Source organism: Poecilia formosa, unplaced genomic scaffold (assembly GCF_000485575.1).
Source record: "Poecilia formosa unplaced genomic scaffold, Poecilia_formosa-5.1.2 Scaffold13, whole genome shotgun sequence".
In the NCBI taxonomy this organism is placed as follows: Eukaryota; Metazoa; Chordata; class Actinopteri; order Cyprinodontiformes; family Poeciliidae; genus Poecilia; species Poecilia formosa.
Window position 1 is genome coordinate 3,110,123 of NW_006799952.1, and position 18,963 is coordinate 3,129,085.

Genomic DNA, 18,963 nt, shown 5'->3' on the forward strand with positions numbered 1-18,963 from the left:
TGTTTTTATTATTTAAATATTGATTTAAATATTGTAATTTTTAAACTGAGCAGTAATTTTACATCCATGGAAACTCAAATGTAATATTTAAAACTTCAATACATAAAATCAGTTATTTAACAATATGAGGTGGTGTTTAATTTATTTTTAACATTGTATTTTTATACATTTATGCTAGAGGTGCCCAAATCTAGTTTTCCAGAGCTACTATCTGAAACTTTAGTTGGATTCCTTCTCTAATACACCTGGACCATTGACTCATTATAATCCTCTACAGAACTGAATGAGGGAAGTCAACCTTTTGTCTGGGGTGTGTTTTAGCAGGGATGCACTCCTGATTTGTACCGTCAATGTGGCCCGTTGAGGGTGGCCAATATGCTGCAGTGGCCCTCGGTGAAATTGAGTTTGACACCCCTGATTTAAACAGACTCATGCATCCCACTGCAGCTCCTTCACCCCTCTCATCTATTCACAACTGCAGTGTTTGCACATTTGAGCAATTATGCTAAAACCATCTCAATAAATCATTCTATACTCTATGCCTTCGGGATTTGGTGACTCTCACACAAATGATGGTGCATCCCAAAGGGGAAAACAGCTTGCTTAAAAAAACCAACCAAACAAAAAAAAAACATCAGCAGTCTCTAGTGCCCTCTAGTGGTTCACAAATGAGTGAAACAAGAAACATTTTACCGATATCTCTCCTTGTAATTTGGACATATGGAAAATTATAGTATGTTGTGATATTTTATATATTGTGTGAAATACGTTATCTTTGCAATATAACCATTATTCTTTCTCAATTTTAGTCACCAAGAACTTATAGAAATATTGACTTTCATTTAAAAAAATACAAAACCCATATCAATTCTTCTACCCATTATTAAAAATAAAGTTCAGGTGTACATCTGGCTGGATATTTGACAGTTTTCAGAAAGTTTCCTGTTATTGACCAGGAAACTTCAAAGCATAGTCCCTCCATTGCCTTTTTATTATTATTATTATTTTTTGGCTACTGGCATTTAAGTGGGTTGTGAGAGAGGTGAACGTGCCAAAACTCAAGCTTGTATGTATAATTTTGAATTTGCTATGAAAACAATTGAAGTAATTTGTCTTTATAATAAACAAATCCTGCAATAAAAATGGTTCAAATAAATCATCACAATCCCAAAATGACGTTCATGTCTACAAACAGGGTATGTAAACCTCTGTGTGTGTAGAGCTTGGGCTTTACCAGTACAAGTCCAGATGTTAAGTAGACAAAAAACAAGCTAAGCTTCAAAAAGCTTTGATTTAGGAGGGCTGTTGCCGTGGTAATCAAGGACTCCATTATTTCAGTGATGGTGAGAAGCTAAAAAGAAAGCTCTTTCATCTATGTGGACTGAAATTTGCCTCTGTTTCCAGTTCTGGTTTTAATATGAAGATTACATTTCAAATGAGACTTAATGTGGGAAAACGTATACGCCTCTCTCCTTTTCAAACCGCCTAAAACAAAAGACATTTTTGTACGATATGTTTTTGTTTTAGTTATAATTACGCTTCGTTTTGTTTTTGGAGAAGTAAAATGAAACAAGCATGTCAAATGCTATTATCCACTCTAAACGGACATACTCACATACCTGTGGAACTGTTTTAGGAATGACAAACATGATCAAAACCGCGAAGTACAACGGTGGCAGCATCACGGCATTCGAGTGTTTTGGTGCAAGAGGAATTTGTGTTCCTGATAACAGATTGCATCATGGGAAGAGAACATTATAGTGAGATACAGAAGGAAGATCTCTGGGTATAAAATGGTCTAAATAGGATGATAACCATTACATTATGAATACTTTCTTTACAAGTATATGGTCATCATAATGAACCACTATTTTACTTTTATTATGGATTTTTTTCATGGCACATTTGCTTTTCTTAGTTCCTTATTTCTTATTATAACAATTTTTCTTTTATTAAATTGCCTTGCTTTCTCACTTTGATCATTTCTTGTCTAATTGTATTCTTGTGTAACTGAGAATTTGTATTCTAGTTTCTAGTCTAATTTTTGCAAACTCAAAATATTAGAATTTCAACCTGCAGCTATCAGCAATATTCAGGGGATTCTTACAAAAAGTCATGTCTGTGGAAGAGCTGCAGAAGTGGGAAGTTGTGAGACTGATGTTTTCTGAAAATCACTTTTAAGTTACTGAATCTGGAGTCTTTGATCTTGTCAAAGATTTCATCCAATAACCTTGCATGTATGATGTGCAAGGCCATCCTCCTGTCAGCTTTTCTCCGCCTATGCCTATCTTGTTAGGAGCTGTTAACAAGACAGCTCGTCATTATGTCAAGGTCCTATTCGGTGGGTACTGAGTCAACATAGAGGACAATCAGCCCCACTGGGACCTCTGTCAGCCAGAGTGGGAAATGTCAGATGCGCAAATGCTGTTGCGGACACACACACATACACACACACACACGCACTCGCACGCACACGGACACCATTAAATGTCCACAGTGCCATTCGCAGCAACAGAGGCGGGACATAGATTGAACTTGGAAGCAAACAGAGATGGGTCTTTCTACTCAGACATCTGCTCCATCGCAGGGACAGATGGTGAGCCAATCACACCGCCTGGTGGTTCTACCACTCTGTGCCCGCCTCTAGTCTCTCGTGTCACTCCGCCACCCCTCCACCTCTACAATCAACCTGCATCCTGGCACACAAGACAGGTGGCGTCTTGCTAATCTGACACTGCCATTGGCTTGTAAATTATTTATGCATTCAGCTTAATAACACTAGAATGAAGTTGATAAGTCAAGAAACCAAAAAGGCCTAATCCTACACCAGACATTTTACCTTTTGTTCCGGGAGCATGACATACTCGTTGGCTTAGAGTCAGCCGAGCTACCCTAATTGCTTAAACTAAAATAATGTGAGAGGATTGTTTTTTGTTTTTTTTTCCACAGTAGCTTGACCTTCATATGGCAGGTTTCAGATAAATGCCATAAGACTGCTTCAGTGGAAGCAGCTATCTGAAATATCTTTTACTGATTTGTTACTTAAACATAAACAGGGAGGGAAATAAATGTAGGAAAAAGAAAATTATTTACATGTTTATTTATTTGCTAAAGATAAATAAATTATTCATATTATAGTTTGAAAACATTTACACACTTTGGTCCATATACTGTATATGGAAAAAAAAATAATGCCATGTATCACTGCAGAAATTACATTTACAAGGTGTAGATTATCTGTAGAGTGGACAGTGCTGAGATGGAGAACTTCAGGAAACGACACACAAGCAGACTGATGAGCCTCTGCCTGGGTGTTCATGCAGAGACATAATAATGTGGTTTCCATTGACTTTTGTCTTTGGATCATACAATGAGCACAGCTAACAAAGCTGTCATACATCTGTATGGCCTTTAAGCCCATAAGAAATGCTGTCACACCTTACAGCGAGACTGCAGTACAGATTAACATGCAGGAGAGGTTACACAAAACACACACACACACACACACACTGCAAACACTTTACACAGTCACACCTGAGACCTTCTTTGCACACAAAAGAGCATAGCTAAGCCAGAAGGAGCTCTGATGAAGTCAATTAGGACTGAAACCCCTTTCGCCTTTGCAGCCAATCAATAGTCCTTACACAGACTGCAGTATAAACACAAGATTTAAGGGCAAGATTTAGTCTCAAACACACACACACACACGCACGCACACACACACACACACACACACAAACACACACAACCCAATATTTATTCATTAATACATGCAGGCATTCCTCTTGCTCCTTCAAGTCTTCAAATTTTATTTGAACTTTGGTGAAACTAAACAGAAATTAAAGTAAAAACAGAAATAAGACAAAAAAATGACATTGGTAATTTATTTAAAACACAAAGGTTACAACCAAATATAGTCTAGAGCAGAATTTCTTAGTTTTGCTTTTATCTTGTTGGACAGTCTGATGAATAGCTGTGAACAGGGACAGCTTTCAAATCCTATTAGTGGAAAAATTAAGGGTTTGATCAATATCAGATTATGGTGAATCGCTTAAACTAAATATTCAACACGACATTTTGCTAAAGAAATTAACATAAATTAATATTCATAACATTTTAAGCTTCGTAAACTTAAGTAAGATAAAAATGTTGTCTGTGTGTGTTAGTGCGATGCCTTGCATTTACAAATCACACTGTGCTGTGCTACTTTAGCCACATACAGACACAGTTTTAACTCAAATTTGAAGATTATGTGGCTCAAAAACAATAGAGGAAGATAAATCAGACATCAGACATGCAACTGAACAGTGATTTACTTTTCTTGAAGTCATGAAAGGCAAAATTGTTGCCATTTTGTCCCACGCATTCACCTAAAAACAAATCTTAGGCAATAAATAATTGTAAAAGTAACTAAATTGTTAGTTATCTAGTACTAACAACTGATAATGCCATAGTACATAATGCCATATTTATTGGTCTAAATGTTATTTGATCTAATGCCATATTTTTTGCAGAAGACTCTACAATACCAGTCATGTGGTTGATTGCTCCTTTTAGGATAGTCGAAAGATTATTACTTTTGATTGAACCAAAATAACTATGAGCAACTTCATTTCAGTAGATTTAATTTATTGGAGGCATACAACTTCATTTACTTCCATCTTACTGTATGTAAACTATGGAAAATTACTTTACATCATTATTCAAAAAGGCTAATTTAAGCACAATCAGAATTTGCACGGTTAGAAAACTGCCAAAGAGGTGAAATAAATTGCTACTGCAGTGAACCTTTCTACCTATTAACATTCTCCACTTATAAAAATGTTCCCCAACAAGCAGCAGCTACATAACATAATGAGACCTCAGTGGATAATTCTGGAGGTCCTTTGCCCTTCTGGGAATATCCAAGGTAATTTAGGAAAAAAAAAACAAAACAAAACAAAAAAAAAACATTCCATCCATCAAAACATGCCAGCTCGCATTTTTGGCGGGACTCCAGTCCAGAACCTGTCATCAGAAAATAAATTCACTTAAAACAAAACCCAAAGCACTGATGTAATTCAAATGTATGGTGTTTGCTACTTGGCTACGTTCACCATTTTTAAAGGTTCTCCGTTATTGCTGTTACAAATACCTTTTCTTGAACGTGAGAAGTGAAAAAGACAGTTAAAAGTAAATAATTCAATTTAGTTTTTGACTTATAAGGAGCAATGCTTATGTTTCTGTGTCCATCCTCATCCATAAAAACTACGACAGTCACATGTGATCCAGATGTAAATGGCAGTCCTGATCTCACTGCTAACACTGTTTGATCTCTTTTGTATGGCTGTGCCTGCCTTGCATTTTTTATGTCGCAAAATAATCTTTGGTGACTTTATTTTCATGGGAGAAAATATAGATGTGCAATGTAAGCCTATAATTTGCATCAGGACTAAGCCTGAGTGTCGAGAGCCATGCTGTAAAGGTTCTAGATATTGATTCCCAACAAGCTGTGCAGTGTTGCCCCCTTCAGTACAACACATTTAACCCTTACTCAACAAAACACAACACATTGTGGGCTTTTTTTTTTTTTTTCATTTCAACAAAAACCACCACTGCCATATTATTTCAATGGCTTTTCTTTGTAACGTATAAGTGTTTCTTTTTCTCCTGCAGCTACTCCACAGTTTTAGTTAGCTGACATCAGCAACACTGGCTCCCAACATCACTCAAGCATGACTGTTCTGCAGGCACACTGCAGCTTTTGCGAGGGGGGCGGGGGGTGTAAATAGGGGGTGGGGGGCATACAATAATGTGATTCTTATAAAAGATACACATACTGAATACTGGACAAATTTATCAGAAACAGAAAAAAAAGTGGGGTGGGGGGAAGCAACAGTGTCCCAAAATCAAAAGCGTCAGATTGAGAGGGATCATTTTTTAACAAAATGGCAATAATGAAATGCCATCTGTGCCTGTACTTCATAATAATCACCCATAAAGGACAGAAATCTATGCAAGATATGCAGCTTCTTAAATCAGTAGCTGAAGATTATCGGGGATTCTGTGAGGTTTCAGTGTGCCAGCAGTTTTCAGTGAGGAACGTGGGTTTAGAACATTTTCTTTGGGCTTGAAAATATGATCAGTTTAACACTAAAAACTAATTCCTTTCCAGCTGAACATACCAAAAGTAGGACGTATTATTTCTGTTATATGTAAAGACAAACATGAAATGCTGTTTGAGTGTTCCTTCTTTGCCATTGTTACAGGGCAGTAATCAATTATCTCAGTATGATCTCATTCTGAAAACCCCTCCCCCATCCTCCTCAGTCCTCCTCTGTTTGTACACAGGCTGCTCCTTTACAGTGCATTAGATCAAAATTATAAAACAGGATTTTAATGCTCCACACATGTGTTCTCTCACACATTTTTTCACCGTTTAGACCTTCTGTTTTGATGTTCTTGTTATTTATTTACATTTTTTTTTGCACACATGCTGTATGCATGAAGTCACATGTACACACACCCATCGCTTCATAGAGAGGTGATTTGATTAGTGCTGAATCCCTTGGCTTGATCACACTGAGTCATCTGGTCTGCATGCTCAGTAGCAGGGTAATTGAATGAGGAAAAACAATGAAGAGACATGGCAACAACATACAGACAGATGTAAAGCTGTTTTTTTTTTTAATATTCAAATGCATCTAAAGCGCCACGTTGACTATGGAAATCACACATAAGATGGTGCAGTTCACAACTGAGTAGCTACACATATGTGCATGGATGTCATGTACCTTAGAGGATCTGTCAAATGTAGGAATTAGAATGAGAAGTAGGAATTGTAAAGCTCGCTGTTCCCTCACAGTATTCAGAGCAGACAGCCTTCAGCATTATGAAGATAATCCACTTAGCCCCTGAGTGTGTCAGGATTCTACTTTACCCTGCTTTCTGTCAGCGTATAGGGTGCAAGGCCAAGTGTAACAGAAATGCAACATAAATATCGATCAGCTCCCCCCTGCATGTGGAGAACAAAAACACTGACGAGAGAGATTAATATCATTAGAAAATGAAGTGAAACATGCGGCAAAACAGAACACTGACAGCAAATGTGCTTCTATTTTTGATGTCTTTTAATTAAAATTCAATTACGATGTTCAAATCGTGGCTAATGGTGCATGTTAAAACCCGGATTAGGCACACCGAAAATTTTATGTCATTTTTTTTTTCCAGATTTTTGTCAGTAGTCATTACTGTTATTTACTCCTAATTCTCATCAAACATGCCAAAACGTAATTTCAAAATAGGTAACGTATCAACTTCATGTGATTTGGTCAGTACCTCTTGATGAGTCCTCTGCAGGGCATAGCTATACCCTGGAGAGAAGATACGCAGTGTGGTATGAAGACTCAAAACTGAACTCTCATTTCAGGAAGTCAGACTTCTATTGAACTGCTATTTACACCAGACACTGGGTTAAAGTGTGCATTGTTAAATAAAATCAGCAAGTCATGTGTTTAAGCATCCAATACCACTCTGAGCACAACTTTAGTTCATTAACAACCCGGTTCTGAATCCAAAATGAAAAACCTCCACCGGAAAAGCAGCATAAAGGCAAACCAGGACAGCTGGTTGTTTCAGAGTGGTTTGTTTCTGGCAAAACTGCTGCGAGAGCAGAAAAGTCGACTGTGTCTCCAGCTGAGACAGGTGGAGGTAGAAGAACACCAAAGGCAGAACTACAAGACACTCATTCACCATGTTTGTGTGGGCAGTCTGATTCTAGAACTGGACAAAGTATCCTGTTGAGTTTGACATTCTGGGTTTCCCTTGATTCATTTCCATGTCCCTCTTAAATCAAATTGGATAACAAAAGACTGAATTAGACCATTACAACAACTACTTTCTCTTCACCTGAGAATCAGACAGACTTTAGATATAAAACAAGCTTAAATTTTTATAGGAGAGAAACTCTATCTTTTCACAAGCTATTTCCAAATAACATGAAGATGAGAAATTAATCGTAGTTTGTTTTATATATTTGTCATTTTTGCCATTTTCTCTATCTTTAGATCATCCCCGCTGAGTGTATGTTGCTGGTTCATACTTGATCTCATCTCCCACTCGACAGTATCAAGGAAATTGTTAGTATTGGAAACATTAAAAAAACTGATTGGACTTTTGATAACCAGTGAAATTAGTTGAGATATGAACACTAACTGAATGAAAAACCAATCATATATTTGCTTAACCTTACTGTTGTTATTGTTATTTATAACTGTGCCGTAATTCTTCTTATTATCATTAACATTAATAATGTCTTTGATTCTTGGCTATGCATAAGGGTTCCTCTGTTCTGAGCAAACTATGGCTCTTGTCAAATAATGATAATAATAACTAAACTTTTTTGAATCTCAAAGATAATCACGTTATCTATAACACACAATCTATCCATCTTTGCTGCTCTACAATCACTGCTGTGCAGTAATCACGTATTTACTTGAAATATTAATGCACAGTGAGGCAGGAAGCATGATCAATGTTAATCTTGGCTAGCATTCCCCCTCCCCCATTAATAATTAAGATGGGTTCAAGCTAACGTGTCAGTGTGAAAGCAAATGCCACCGATTTTTGCAAACAAATCACTAAGTGCTAAAACTATGCATGTGATCCCTGTTCAGTGAAAATCCAAGAAGGGGAATCAGAAAGCTTCTCCAAGGAAAATACCAAAAGATCAAATGGTGTCCTCTCTGAAGAGCACTGATTACTGGCTGCTGGTGCAATGCAGAATGGCTCTGAATGAAGGGGTTTCGACTGGAACAATGGCTGTGAAACAGGTTTGACAGAGATGCATTTAAAGGCTGTCAACTATGACAGTAAGAGCACTTGCTTGGGAGCAGCTCCCATACTAATGCCAAACGTACACAGCGGAGGAGTAAAAATGCTCTCAGGGGAAACAAACTGTCAGTTGAACCCATTTTTATCTCCATGCTGAAAAAAAAAAAAAAAACAACAAAAAACAAAACCACTTCAGGCAGACCCAGTTTTGATGGGAAGCAACCAAATGCTGACAGCATCTCTTGTAAGTTGTCACTTTTCTTGATTCTGAAGCACCCTGTTTCCATTTCTTTATTTTCTGTTCTTGCCCCCCTCCCTGATACTCTCCTTTTCATCTTTCCTCCAATGACCTGTCCATCGTGTTTATGTACTTTTTTCCCCTGCATTTCTCCTAACTGTGTTGTCTCACCCCAGGATGGACTGCATGGCCTATCGCCATAGTAACAGACAGCCTTGACAGGTGGGAATAGCAGGTAGAGCAGCGATGCGTGACTCCCCCCTGGGATCGCAGGATGTCCACATTATAGAATGAAGAAGAGCCAAACATGCTTCCATGTACAAATTTTCTTTACACACGGGTTTTACATTTAAATTACGGGATATCATACAACTGACCCAAGCCAAATCTCTAGAAAAGATGTACTGCAAAACCACTCTGCCATTGTTATGCTTCTCATCTGGACAAGAGGAACATTAATTAGGTCCTGTCACAGAGGAAGCTGCCTCTTGTAAGGTTTAAAGGGTAACATTTACCTTTCCTATATGAGACTAATTTGATCCAATCATATGAAAGGTGTTATTAAATCTGAAATCTGTCCTTTTAGGAATATAAATATTTGGTAAAGCATGCACAAGCACAAGTCTTTCTGATCAGAAAGTCATTTAAGGTAAAAAAAAAAACAAAAAAAAAAAACAAAGTCTTGATGAGTGAAAAGTTTCTTAGGTGTGTAGAAACACAATGTTGAGGAAGGTGGATGGGTTCTAAATGCTTGAAAAGATTCTGCTGGATGCTGCAGAAACAACCTTAATGTTTTTTGTTAAAGACATCAGAAAACATCCTGGAAAGAGTCAGTGCTCCATACTGCTCTGAGACTTACCATGAGTAAACTCACAGCTGATTCGGGGATGAGTTGGACAGCCATGATGGGATCCTCCTGGAGGTTTGTCCTGAAAGGGAATGATGGTCACTAATGTCCTAGAGAAATCCTCCAACCCTTCTTCAGTCTTCCGTTTTTGAGTATTGACTTTGGAAGAAGACTTCCTTTTCCCAGAAAAAATAAGATTTTCAACCAGCCCGCCACTATTCAGTCTCACGGTTGGAGCTGTCTCTCTGCTCTGATTATAATCCCACAGTCTCTGGAGAGCTGGTGACCCCTTGGTCTTCTTATGCCTCTTCGAACTGTCCGGAAAGCAATCCCCCTTCTTCCAGTTTAATCTGAGGGCAGAGTAGACCCACCTTCACTCCTCTTTCACTTTTAAAAACCTCCCTGAGGACCACACACACCCTCTTTCTCAACCCCCTGTGACTGGGGCTCCTCTAACTCAGTGCTCCCCTCCTTCTAATTGTTGCCGTCTGCTTCTCGTTTCCAGTCTGCTGTCCTCACAACACAAAGCACTTCCTCTCCTGCACGTGGTTCATCTGCCTACCTGCTCCTGCCCAGGAATGTCCTTGGCTGCTCTGCAGGATTCAACCTGCCTTGCAACAGTGATGCTCCCCAATCTAAAGCACTTCTCCTTCCCTGTGATGGGAATATAAACGCTTTCCACAGCTTTCCTCTCTGAGATCCCCTTTTTCACCAATCCTCTGTCTTATGCATCGTTGGCTTGAGCCAACCAGCAAACGAACAAAAGGGAAGCAGATCAAGAAGAGCAAAGAATAGAGTTTCAGAGGAGAGGTGTGATGGGAACAAGGAAAAAGGAGGAGAGAGATGTTGCGATGCGAGCAGCCACCGGTGAGAGAGGTCCACGCTGAACTGAGCGTAAACGAGGGTGGGTGGGGAAGAGGGAGGGGAGAAAACAGAAACGCAGAGAGCAGGAGCAGACTGCGCCTATCGACGCCTTCTGAGAGAACAAGGCGGTTCTCAGTGAGTGGAATACTCATTAGCCCATTCAGATAGAGGGTGTTACACCTGTGATTGGGCATGCTAATTTTACCCTCACAGTGCTGTGTTAACAAAAATCTGCTTTATGGATGCAAAGCTGCACTTTCATTTTGTCCTTTTTCAGGTTATCCTTGACATTGGCCGCACAGAAAACAGCTTGCAGAAAGCTATAGAGACGTGCAAAGGAAAAGGTTTGGGTCTGTTTAGCCTATTTGGTAAAACAACCCAACTCAATCTTTCTGTTATTTATTTATTTATTTATTTTGCTTTATTGCTAGTCAAAAAAAAAAAAGAACACCTTTAAAATGAAACTGATCAGGGACATGTCAATATCTGTCAGCAATGCAGCATTTCTAAAGAAGCTATTTGAACCTCACAACTTGCCTAGAATAGAACAGAATGCCTCCAGCATCTTTTCATTTAAATTTAAATATAAGATCAAAGAACCCTTTGCATCAACGTGCCTCAATGCTTCCATTCATAAAACAGCATCTCACGTATCATGCATTGCTAACACACACACAACCCGTACACATATACACATAAAATTACATGAAATGCATCAGATACATCAAGACTTACAAAGCACACTAATTAAAAGACATTCTAAACAGACATATTATTACACAATGACATTTATTATTATTTCTTTTTGTGTGTATGCCCAGTCATCTGAAACACTTGTTGGTGGTGGCAGAAAGCTGTTCGCACTGAACCAGGCTCTGCTGGAGCTTTCTACCTGTTCAAGGGGGAGGAATGGACACTGCAAATCAATGAATTGATGCAATTTACTGGATTTCTTTATATATACAAAGATTCTTAACCAGTTTGAACAGTAAACTAAACTTGATTGCAATTAGAACAATTTTGGAATGCATGTAATTGTTTATCTGTATGATTGGATTTATTTTTTGTTTCTTATTTTCTAGATGTGTTGTGAAATGGTGCAATAGAAATTCCATGAAGTGAATTAAATTGAATTGAACAGAGCTGAAATGGCTTACACACAGATGAAGATAATGTGATTTTGCAGTAATTGGTGGATTAAAACAAAGGCCAGTATTGAGTGACTATTGTCGAGAAAAGTCGAGCTCAGCCCACTTTCCCATGCTGGAGATTTTAGTTTAATAATAACAATGAATAAAGTTATCTTTAAAACTGATTACACAGGTGACATCAAGACCCAACAGTAGAGTCAGACGGTAAAAAAAATAATTTGGTTGTGTGTGTTGTTATAGTGTCCTGCAAACTTTGCTTTAATTCTACTTTTTTCTATTTAATCATAAAAAATCATAGTCAGACAGAAAGAGAGTCATGTAACAGGAAAAGAGGAACCGAACGGAGAGCAGAGGTGACCAAGACATTAGGTCATTAGAACAGACATCATGTCTCCAAGATGGTGATGGATATTAGATCATCTGTCCAAGCAGTCAGTACGGAGGAAACAGGTGCAGAATTCAGACAGGGAACTGAAAGTGCAGCTCAGGAGAAATAAAGTTCATCTGTAGTCTGAGGCTAACTAAAGAACAGTTGACGTCAAGCAAAAACGTCCATGAGGAAAGAAAGTGTGTGGCTGCTGATAAGAATAAAAAGACACCAGACAGGAGGATCGAGGTTCTTCGTTCCGCAGCGTTCGAGTTGAGCAGATGGATATGCAGACCAAAGGGAGGGTTGCTTGCTGATACCCCGGGATGATGAGACCGATCGCTGCCCAAGGAAGGAACAAGATCCGTTTACCCACAACCCGGGATTCTGACTCGACTGCGGCCCTGCACTCAACCCAAAAGATTACAACGATGCTGCAGTAGACATGGGGAATAGACAAAGATCTTTTGTGGATTAAGAACTGAGTTCGTTGAGGATTCTCACCAGTTCAACTTTGGATTTATTCATTTATTTTATGAAAGGATTCTGCCAAGACAAAGACAGGACTCCATCCATGGACGTTAAAGTTTTCTGCTGCCAAGATCGTCTCTGCATCTGGGTTCGAGTAATACTGCCTCCCCCAAAGCCTCTATTTAGATTAAGACACAGTGTAGGGTTAGAAGCAGGATTAATTTCTAGAAAATCTTTCAAGTTTTATTTTCTTAAATTTCAATTGAGATGCTGTATGTATTTTCCCTTGCTTAAGCTTGCTAATAAAATTACTAAAGTCTAATTTGATGTTGTGGACAGTTAAATTAATTGAGTCATCTAGATTTAATTTCTCTGATCATTGTAAAATCAATGCTTATGGTCCTAGTAACTTAGGGTGGCTTCGTAAGTTCTTTAGTTCAGATAAATAATGTCCCTGGGACTTATTCCTAGTCACTAAAATTATCTAAGCCGGTTACCAAGTGCACGTTAATTACAGGGAAGGAGCTACCGTTAACCGATGTGGTTCATGAGTTCAGACATCGGCGGGGCTACTCCGATGTCTGGGTCATGAACTGAAGCGGGGCATAACGTCTGGATGAAGGTAGTCAGAGCTTAGACGAATCTTTCCCGCGCCCAGCTTAAACAAAAGTTCTCTAAATTCTTATCTGCGGAATTAGAGTCTTTTCGGACCCGTGAGACAGAGAGCTGGTCAGTTGTCAGTCTGCTAGAGTTGGGAGGAGTTAAGGGCGTGGCTGAATACTGAGAATTAACACTATATTTTCATACAGTGCTAACTCTACCAAAAGGAAAGGGGGCAAAAGCTAATTTTTGCCTGGATATGCAATTATGTAATTGAGAGCTCAGATTGATTTTTTTTTGTCTTTTTACTTAATATAATAGCATCCTGGATGGTGAGCTATATAATTTATCAAACAGTTCCTGTTGTCATTGTCAGAATATATATATATATATATATATATATATATATATATATATATATATATATTATCCATCTTGTGTCAGAATTCCTCTGATGCAAAGGAATCTGAGATTTCATTGTCAAGTTTTTGGTCCAACAGAGTTTGTCTGATTTGAATTTTCATTTTCTCATATTAGTAGCAGTAGACCTTTGCTTGATTTGAGGAAACTGAGCTTGCACTTTAGACTTAAGGTGTGGTAAAGTTACTTGTCTTCAGACATACATGTGTCGCTGCATTATGCCAAAGGCTTCCGGAACAAACTTCCTCCCATAAAAAACACACAAAAAAAACCCAAAAACCTTTCAACACCCCAACTACTCAGGAAATCCATAAACTTCCTCTCACTGTTTGGGTAGAATTACAGTCGCCTGAGGGAGCGCTGTCTCCGTGTTTATGCCCTCTATGATTGTACAGACAAAGGAGTTCATAGTCCAGGTTCAATTACTCACACAAATTAAAATAAGTAAACAAGTTTTAAAGCTTGTTTGTGTCTAATTTTAATGTCAAGTGTTGAATTATCTTCTCACATTTCCTACAGAAGAGTGACTCACAGGAGGGAGGAGTTATGTTTTCTCAGTGTTCCCACCCCTTAGCTCAAGCTTCGACGACAGATGAAAAATGAAACAGGAAACAAGAATGCGTACGGTCTGTTTTCTCTAAGATTTCCATGCAGTTCACTCATGTGGATATACTAGAGCAGAAAAACAGTAAGTAGAAATTATTTTGTTTCAAAGAAACACAATGTTTTTAAGAAAATGCTTCCTTCCATTTTTCCACAGTCAGCATATTTGCAGTGCTTTCACTTTAGAAAGAGGCAGTTACTTCCAAAGTTGTTTTTAAAAGACTTTAAACATCCTCTTCACTCTTTTTTATAGACTCTGAGATTTCTAGCTACCCTTGTGCAACAGGAGATGGCACTGCATAGCAGTATATGTCGTGATGTGGACCTCGATGAGAGCATAGAGTGGATAGAGATTGGCAGTGGGGGGTTTGGTACTGTCTATAAGGTCAAGCACAAAGACAGAGGCTTTGTTGCCATAAAGCTACTTCGGAATCCAGGGTATATCCATTTGATCGCAATTCTATGTCATATGTATTGTATTTTGTACATTTTTGTAGATAACTGAGACATTAAACATTTTATATATACTGTTAGATGATTTAGGTTTCTCCTTTCAGAAACATTAACGAACTGTACAAGGAGGCTGAATGTCTGGCAAAAATGTCCTCTGAGTTTGTTCTGACAGTCTTTGGGATTTACAACGGAAATAAGTTTCCAGAATTTCCAAAGGGAATGGTCATGGAGTTTATGGAAAGGGGAAGTATTCAGACCCTGCAGAAGGACTTGAGTGGCCCTCCACCACTGCCACTGGCCCTGAGATTGGCCTTTCAAGTGGCTAAAGGGATGCGATTCATCCATTCAAAGAACTTTGTTCACCACGACCTAAAGCCAAGCAACATTCTGCTGGATAACAACTTTAATGCCAAGGTAAAATACTAGTCTTTCAAGGTTCTTTGTTTACAGCAAATATGAAATTAAACTTAATTGTTTTTCTTCCTTTGCATTTCTCAGCTGGCCGACTTTGGTCTTTCCAGGGAAACCATGAGTGTTTTGTCCAGTTCTGGACAATCAGAAGGATATCCCCCAGGCACAATACAATACATGCCACCTGAAGGTTTTGCTCTAAACTCTAAAATAGTTCGCTCTTTTGATGTTTACAGGTAAGAAAAGCATTGAACAACAGCAACATTAATCATACAAATGGCGAAAGAAATACTGGACACAGAAGCACTTTTTTTTCTCAGTAGATATCTATCTAATGAGACCGTTGACATTAAATTAAATTGGTAGCAACCCAGTTGATTCACAGAAAGAAATCAAAACAAATTAACCCATAGATGATGTTGAGTAAAGGGGACAATTGACTTCCTAATATTTATTTGCTACTTAGTAGAAAAATATTTTTTTGTCATGGGTTCAAGGCATGTGTATGAGGAAAGTAAAAACATTCACTGACCAGGTGTTGCACACGAACAGACTTCACATCTGGGACACTCATCTAATGAATTTGCTGTCCCCTTCTGTTGTTAGATTGTCAGTTTCGTTTAAATTAGCTGATTGATTAGATCATTCTAACAACTTTATGCTGACAGATTTCAGTTGTGTTCTTGGCTTTCTCCCACTTGCATTTTTAATGTGTTCAGTGGTTTTCTGCTGCTGTTCTACTTTGTTCAAAACAACATAAGTTATGGAAATTTGCTTTGATGTCTTTACATGTTTAAATTGCTTTGGTCGATACCAACATTCAGGTGTACTTGTAAGTGTACACCTGCCATTAAAATTAAATTTAATGCAACATATACTCTTTGTTGCATGTAAAAAACTGTTGTATTTTCAGCAGACAGACATAAAAAAACTACTGTAATTTGATTGTACACCTGTGCTAACCTATAAACTAATATTTTGCTGAAACTCATTTTGATTCTGTTTTAGTGTTCATTTTTATTGAGTTCCCATTGAGTTCACATCAACTTCAATTAAAGCTTAGGTGTCCCAGTAGGACTTTCCTAACATTTGATCTTATTCTTTTTTTTTAATTGCTAACATAATATATTTGTTGTTGAATGGTTCAGGATTTTTGTCCTATCAAAGCTAAGAAAGTTAGATGTTTTTTCTGTGTATATTACAAAACCCTAGCAATTTAAAATGTGTGAACTCTGACAGCTGCTGTATGGCACACATTTTATGTCTATGGCTTAAGTAGAAAAACATATTTACCATTAAAACATGTTCAACAATAAAACAAACATATGTTCTATTCTTGGTTCTCCAGATGTGTTTAGATAAAAACTAAGTTGTAATCTAGAACATCTGCCCTTTTTCACTCAGCTACGGCATCCTTCTTTGGTCCATCCTGAGCGGTCATGTACCCTATGAAGGTACCAGTGATTATCTTTTAATCTTTTCCCATAATTAAAAACCTTCTTAGGCAAACTTACAATAACCTATTTGCTTTGCATCAAACTTCAAATTGCAAACATAGTTTACGCCCATTTCCACATACATGTCTATATATGTCCACATTTATCCCTGTGAATGCAGTTTTGTTGTTTTGAATACTTAGGGAAGCCAGACAGTCTTGTGAAACATAGGATTGAAGCTGGAGACCGACCTGATGTCAGTCTTTGCCTGAAAGAAGAGGAAGAAAAGAAGAAAGAAGTGATTGAGCTCATGGAAAGTTGCTGGAAACAAAATCCATCTGACAGGCCTGACTTTAATGGTATCAGTAGGTTTGTCATGGAAACAAGAATGTGCATTGACTCTGTCATATTGGACTGAAATCTTTATGTTAATCTATTAGTTATGTAAATGTTTAATAATTTACATGATTCTTTTGGTAGCTCATACCATCTGAAAACGCAAACTTGTTTTTCTTTTAGGAATCGTCCAAAAACTTGAACCGATTTTCTCAGTTCACAAGGCTGGAATTGGTGCGGCCATTCAGAAAGTTTTATCAAAACTAGAACAAAATGTAATTTTGTTTTAATATTTATTCTAAAAAAATATATGTTCTGCAAGTTTACAAGTGTGTGTTCTTCTTTTGCAGCTGATAAATAATTTGTACTTCTCTTTTCCAGCAGTCAGGAAGTAGCAGCCAGTTTTCTCAGGCAAATTCTGCAGACTTGGTTCCTTCGCCCACTCCAGGTGGATTGATCAATGCTTCTACATGGCTGTGTTACAACCCACAAATTATATGCATTTCTTTCTGTCTCTTTCAGAAAATGAAGAGCAAAATGATGTTGTTGATCATCCCTCAGATAGAATACAGGTATTATCTAGATTTATTAAATGTGAGTTTGAAATGAAAGAGAAAACATTAAAACAAAAAAAAAGAATATCAAATTGAAGCTGTTTTGTCATAAAACAAAATCAATTGCTAATTTTGTTCTACAAGTATCATTGTATTTGGTCACCTTGCCTGAAAGTCGTCAAACCCAAAGAGAGATTTCATTCTTATGTTTAATTAACACTTTTTTTTTTCAGCTATAGTGAAATGATTGGACATATATGGTCCTCATAGTGATTTGTAAGTCTCTCAACATTCATGCTTTCTCTGTTCTCAGCAACCATCCAATTTAGTTGGAACTGACGATTTAACAGAAGAAGAAAAAGGTCTGCAGCATTTTTGTGAATTTCTGGGTCAAAAAGCAGAAAAAATAAAGAGATGGTGATCATGTTTTGTTTTGTTTTTTTTCCTGCATGCAACAAAACACTACACACAGTGACGATTGTTGATGACATGAGGGATACTTTAATACAGAAAAACACCAAAGTCATGGCAATTACTAGGGATCTTTTTAAAATGAAGATGATCCATGAAGAAACCTACTCCGAAATTGAGGCAAGAAAAACAAACCAGGATAAAATGAGGGAGCTCTACAAGTCATTACGTGCATCAGACCTGGTGAAAGTTGCGTTCTATGATGCCTTGAAACAGCGTGAACCAAATATTCTGAACAGTCATGGTATGATTTTCTGCTATTAGTCATGCAAGGTTTTATTTATGTTGTTCAGGTTTTTATTTTCCCCTTTTCTTTCCTCAGGTGGCAGTTGAGGCATTCCTGCATCAGATGTGTGTGGTTTTCTTCATTTTTTCTTGGTCTCATTTTCATTGTATAAAGTCTGCAAATAAATCTAAGATTTTTTTTATACAAGATGTCATCAACTGTTTGACACTTAGGGTTTCCAGCTTGCATCTCTGACAAGCATTGTTTCTTTTATGTAGTCTTATCCCTAACAAAAGTGGAAAAACCTACATCTGCAGAAGCCCTGCTCCATTTTATTCCAATAATTTAAGGCAGCAAAATGTATTAAATTATTTACAAAGACTCCATCCAGGGGCACTTTAAGAAAAAAACAGGTATCAAGTATCCAAAATTACACTCATTTTAAAGCAAAATGAGATTCATTGCTTAAACGATTTATAAATTCTCAATATCTTTATTGAAAGGCAAAAATTAAAGTTTCAGTATTTTTTCCCCCAATATTTTATAATGCTATTCCTGCAGCTAAAACTGTAATTAAGCTTCACTTATCAAAATGATTTTATTTTTATTTGTTGGTGCAGCCATGCAATTAACAAATGAATAAATGTACTGTCAATAAAGTGAGCGTTTAAGGTTCAGATCTTTTGCAAAGAAAATGAATGTCG

The 18,963-nt window shown here is 37.6% G+C and overlaps 2 protein-coding genes across 4 annotated transcripts in view; one reads left to right on the forward strand and one right to left on the reverse strand.

Annotated features, from left to right (window-relative positions):
- frmd4a (FERM domain containing 4A) overlaps window positions 1-10,757 on the reverse strand; it is a 113,763-nt gene extending 103,006 nt beyond the window's left edge. The window contains exon 1 of the mRNA XM_016668128.1: window positions 9,909-10,757. Within this exon, the coding sequence (XP_016523614.1) occupies window positions 9,909-9,953 (45 nt within the window). The 5' untranslated portion in view covers window positions 9,954-10,757. The remainder of the gene's footprint in view (window positions 1-9,908) is intronic.
- Window positions 10,758-14,304: 3,547 nt separating this feature from the next.
- LOC103133762 (receptor-interacting serine/threonine-protein kinase 3-like) lies at window positions 14,305-18,461 on the forward strand. Of its 3 annotated transcripts, none has more exons than XM_007545653.2 (12): window positions 14,305-14,457; window positions 14,626-14,810; window positions 14,930-15,239; window positions 15,324-15,472; window positions 16,641-16,690; window positions 16,876-17,037; window positions 17,192-17,283; window positions 17,393-17,456; window positions 17,531-17,580; window positions 17,876-17,924; window positions 18,035-18,277; window positions 18,356-18,461. In XM_007545653.2, the coding sequence occupies exons 2-12, from the start codon at window positions 14,662-14,664 to the stop codon at window positions 18,364-18,366; spliced, it is 1,329 nt and encodes a 442-aa protein (XP_007545715.1). In that variant the 5' UTR covers window positions 14,305-14,457; window positions 14,626-14,661; the 3' UTR covers window positions 18,367-18,461. The 3 variants fall into 3 exon arrangements, with proteins under 3 accessions (XP_007545715.1, XP_007545714.1, XP_007545716.1); XM_007545652.2 differs by having other exon boundaries at window positions 14,307-14,457; window positions 17,390-17,456; XM_007545654.2 differs by having other exon boundaries at window positions 14,312-14,457; window positions 16,876-17,031; window positions 17,390-17,456.
- The last annotated feature ends 502 nt before the right edge of the window (window positions 18,462-18,963 follow it).

Bases quoted from the DNA above. Each gene is read 5' to 3' on its own strand.
- LOC103133762 (XM_007545652.2), top strand. From the start codon at position 14,662: ATGGCACTGCATAGCAGTATATGTCGTGATGTGGACCTCGATGAGAGC. The intron at 15,240-15,323 runs GTAAAATACTAG...TGCATTTCTCAG, and splicing joins ATAACAACTTTAATGCCAAG to CTGGCCGACTTTGGTCTTTC. The intron at 15,473-16,640 runs GTAAGAAAAGCA...TTTTTCACTCAG, and splicing joins CGCTCTTTTGATGTTTACAG to CTACGGCATCCTTCTTTGGT.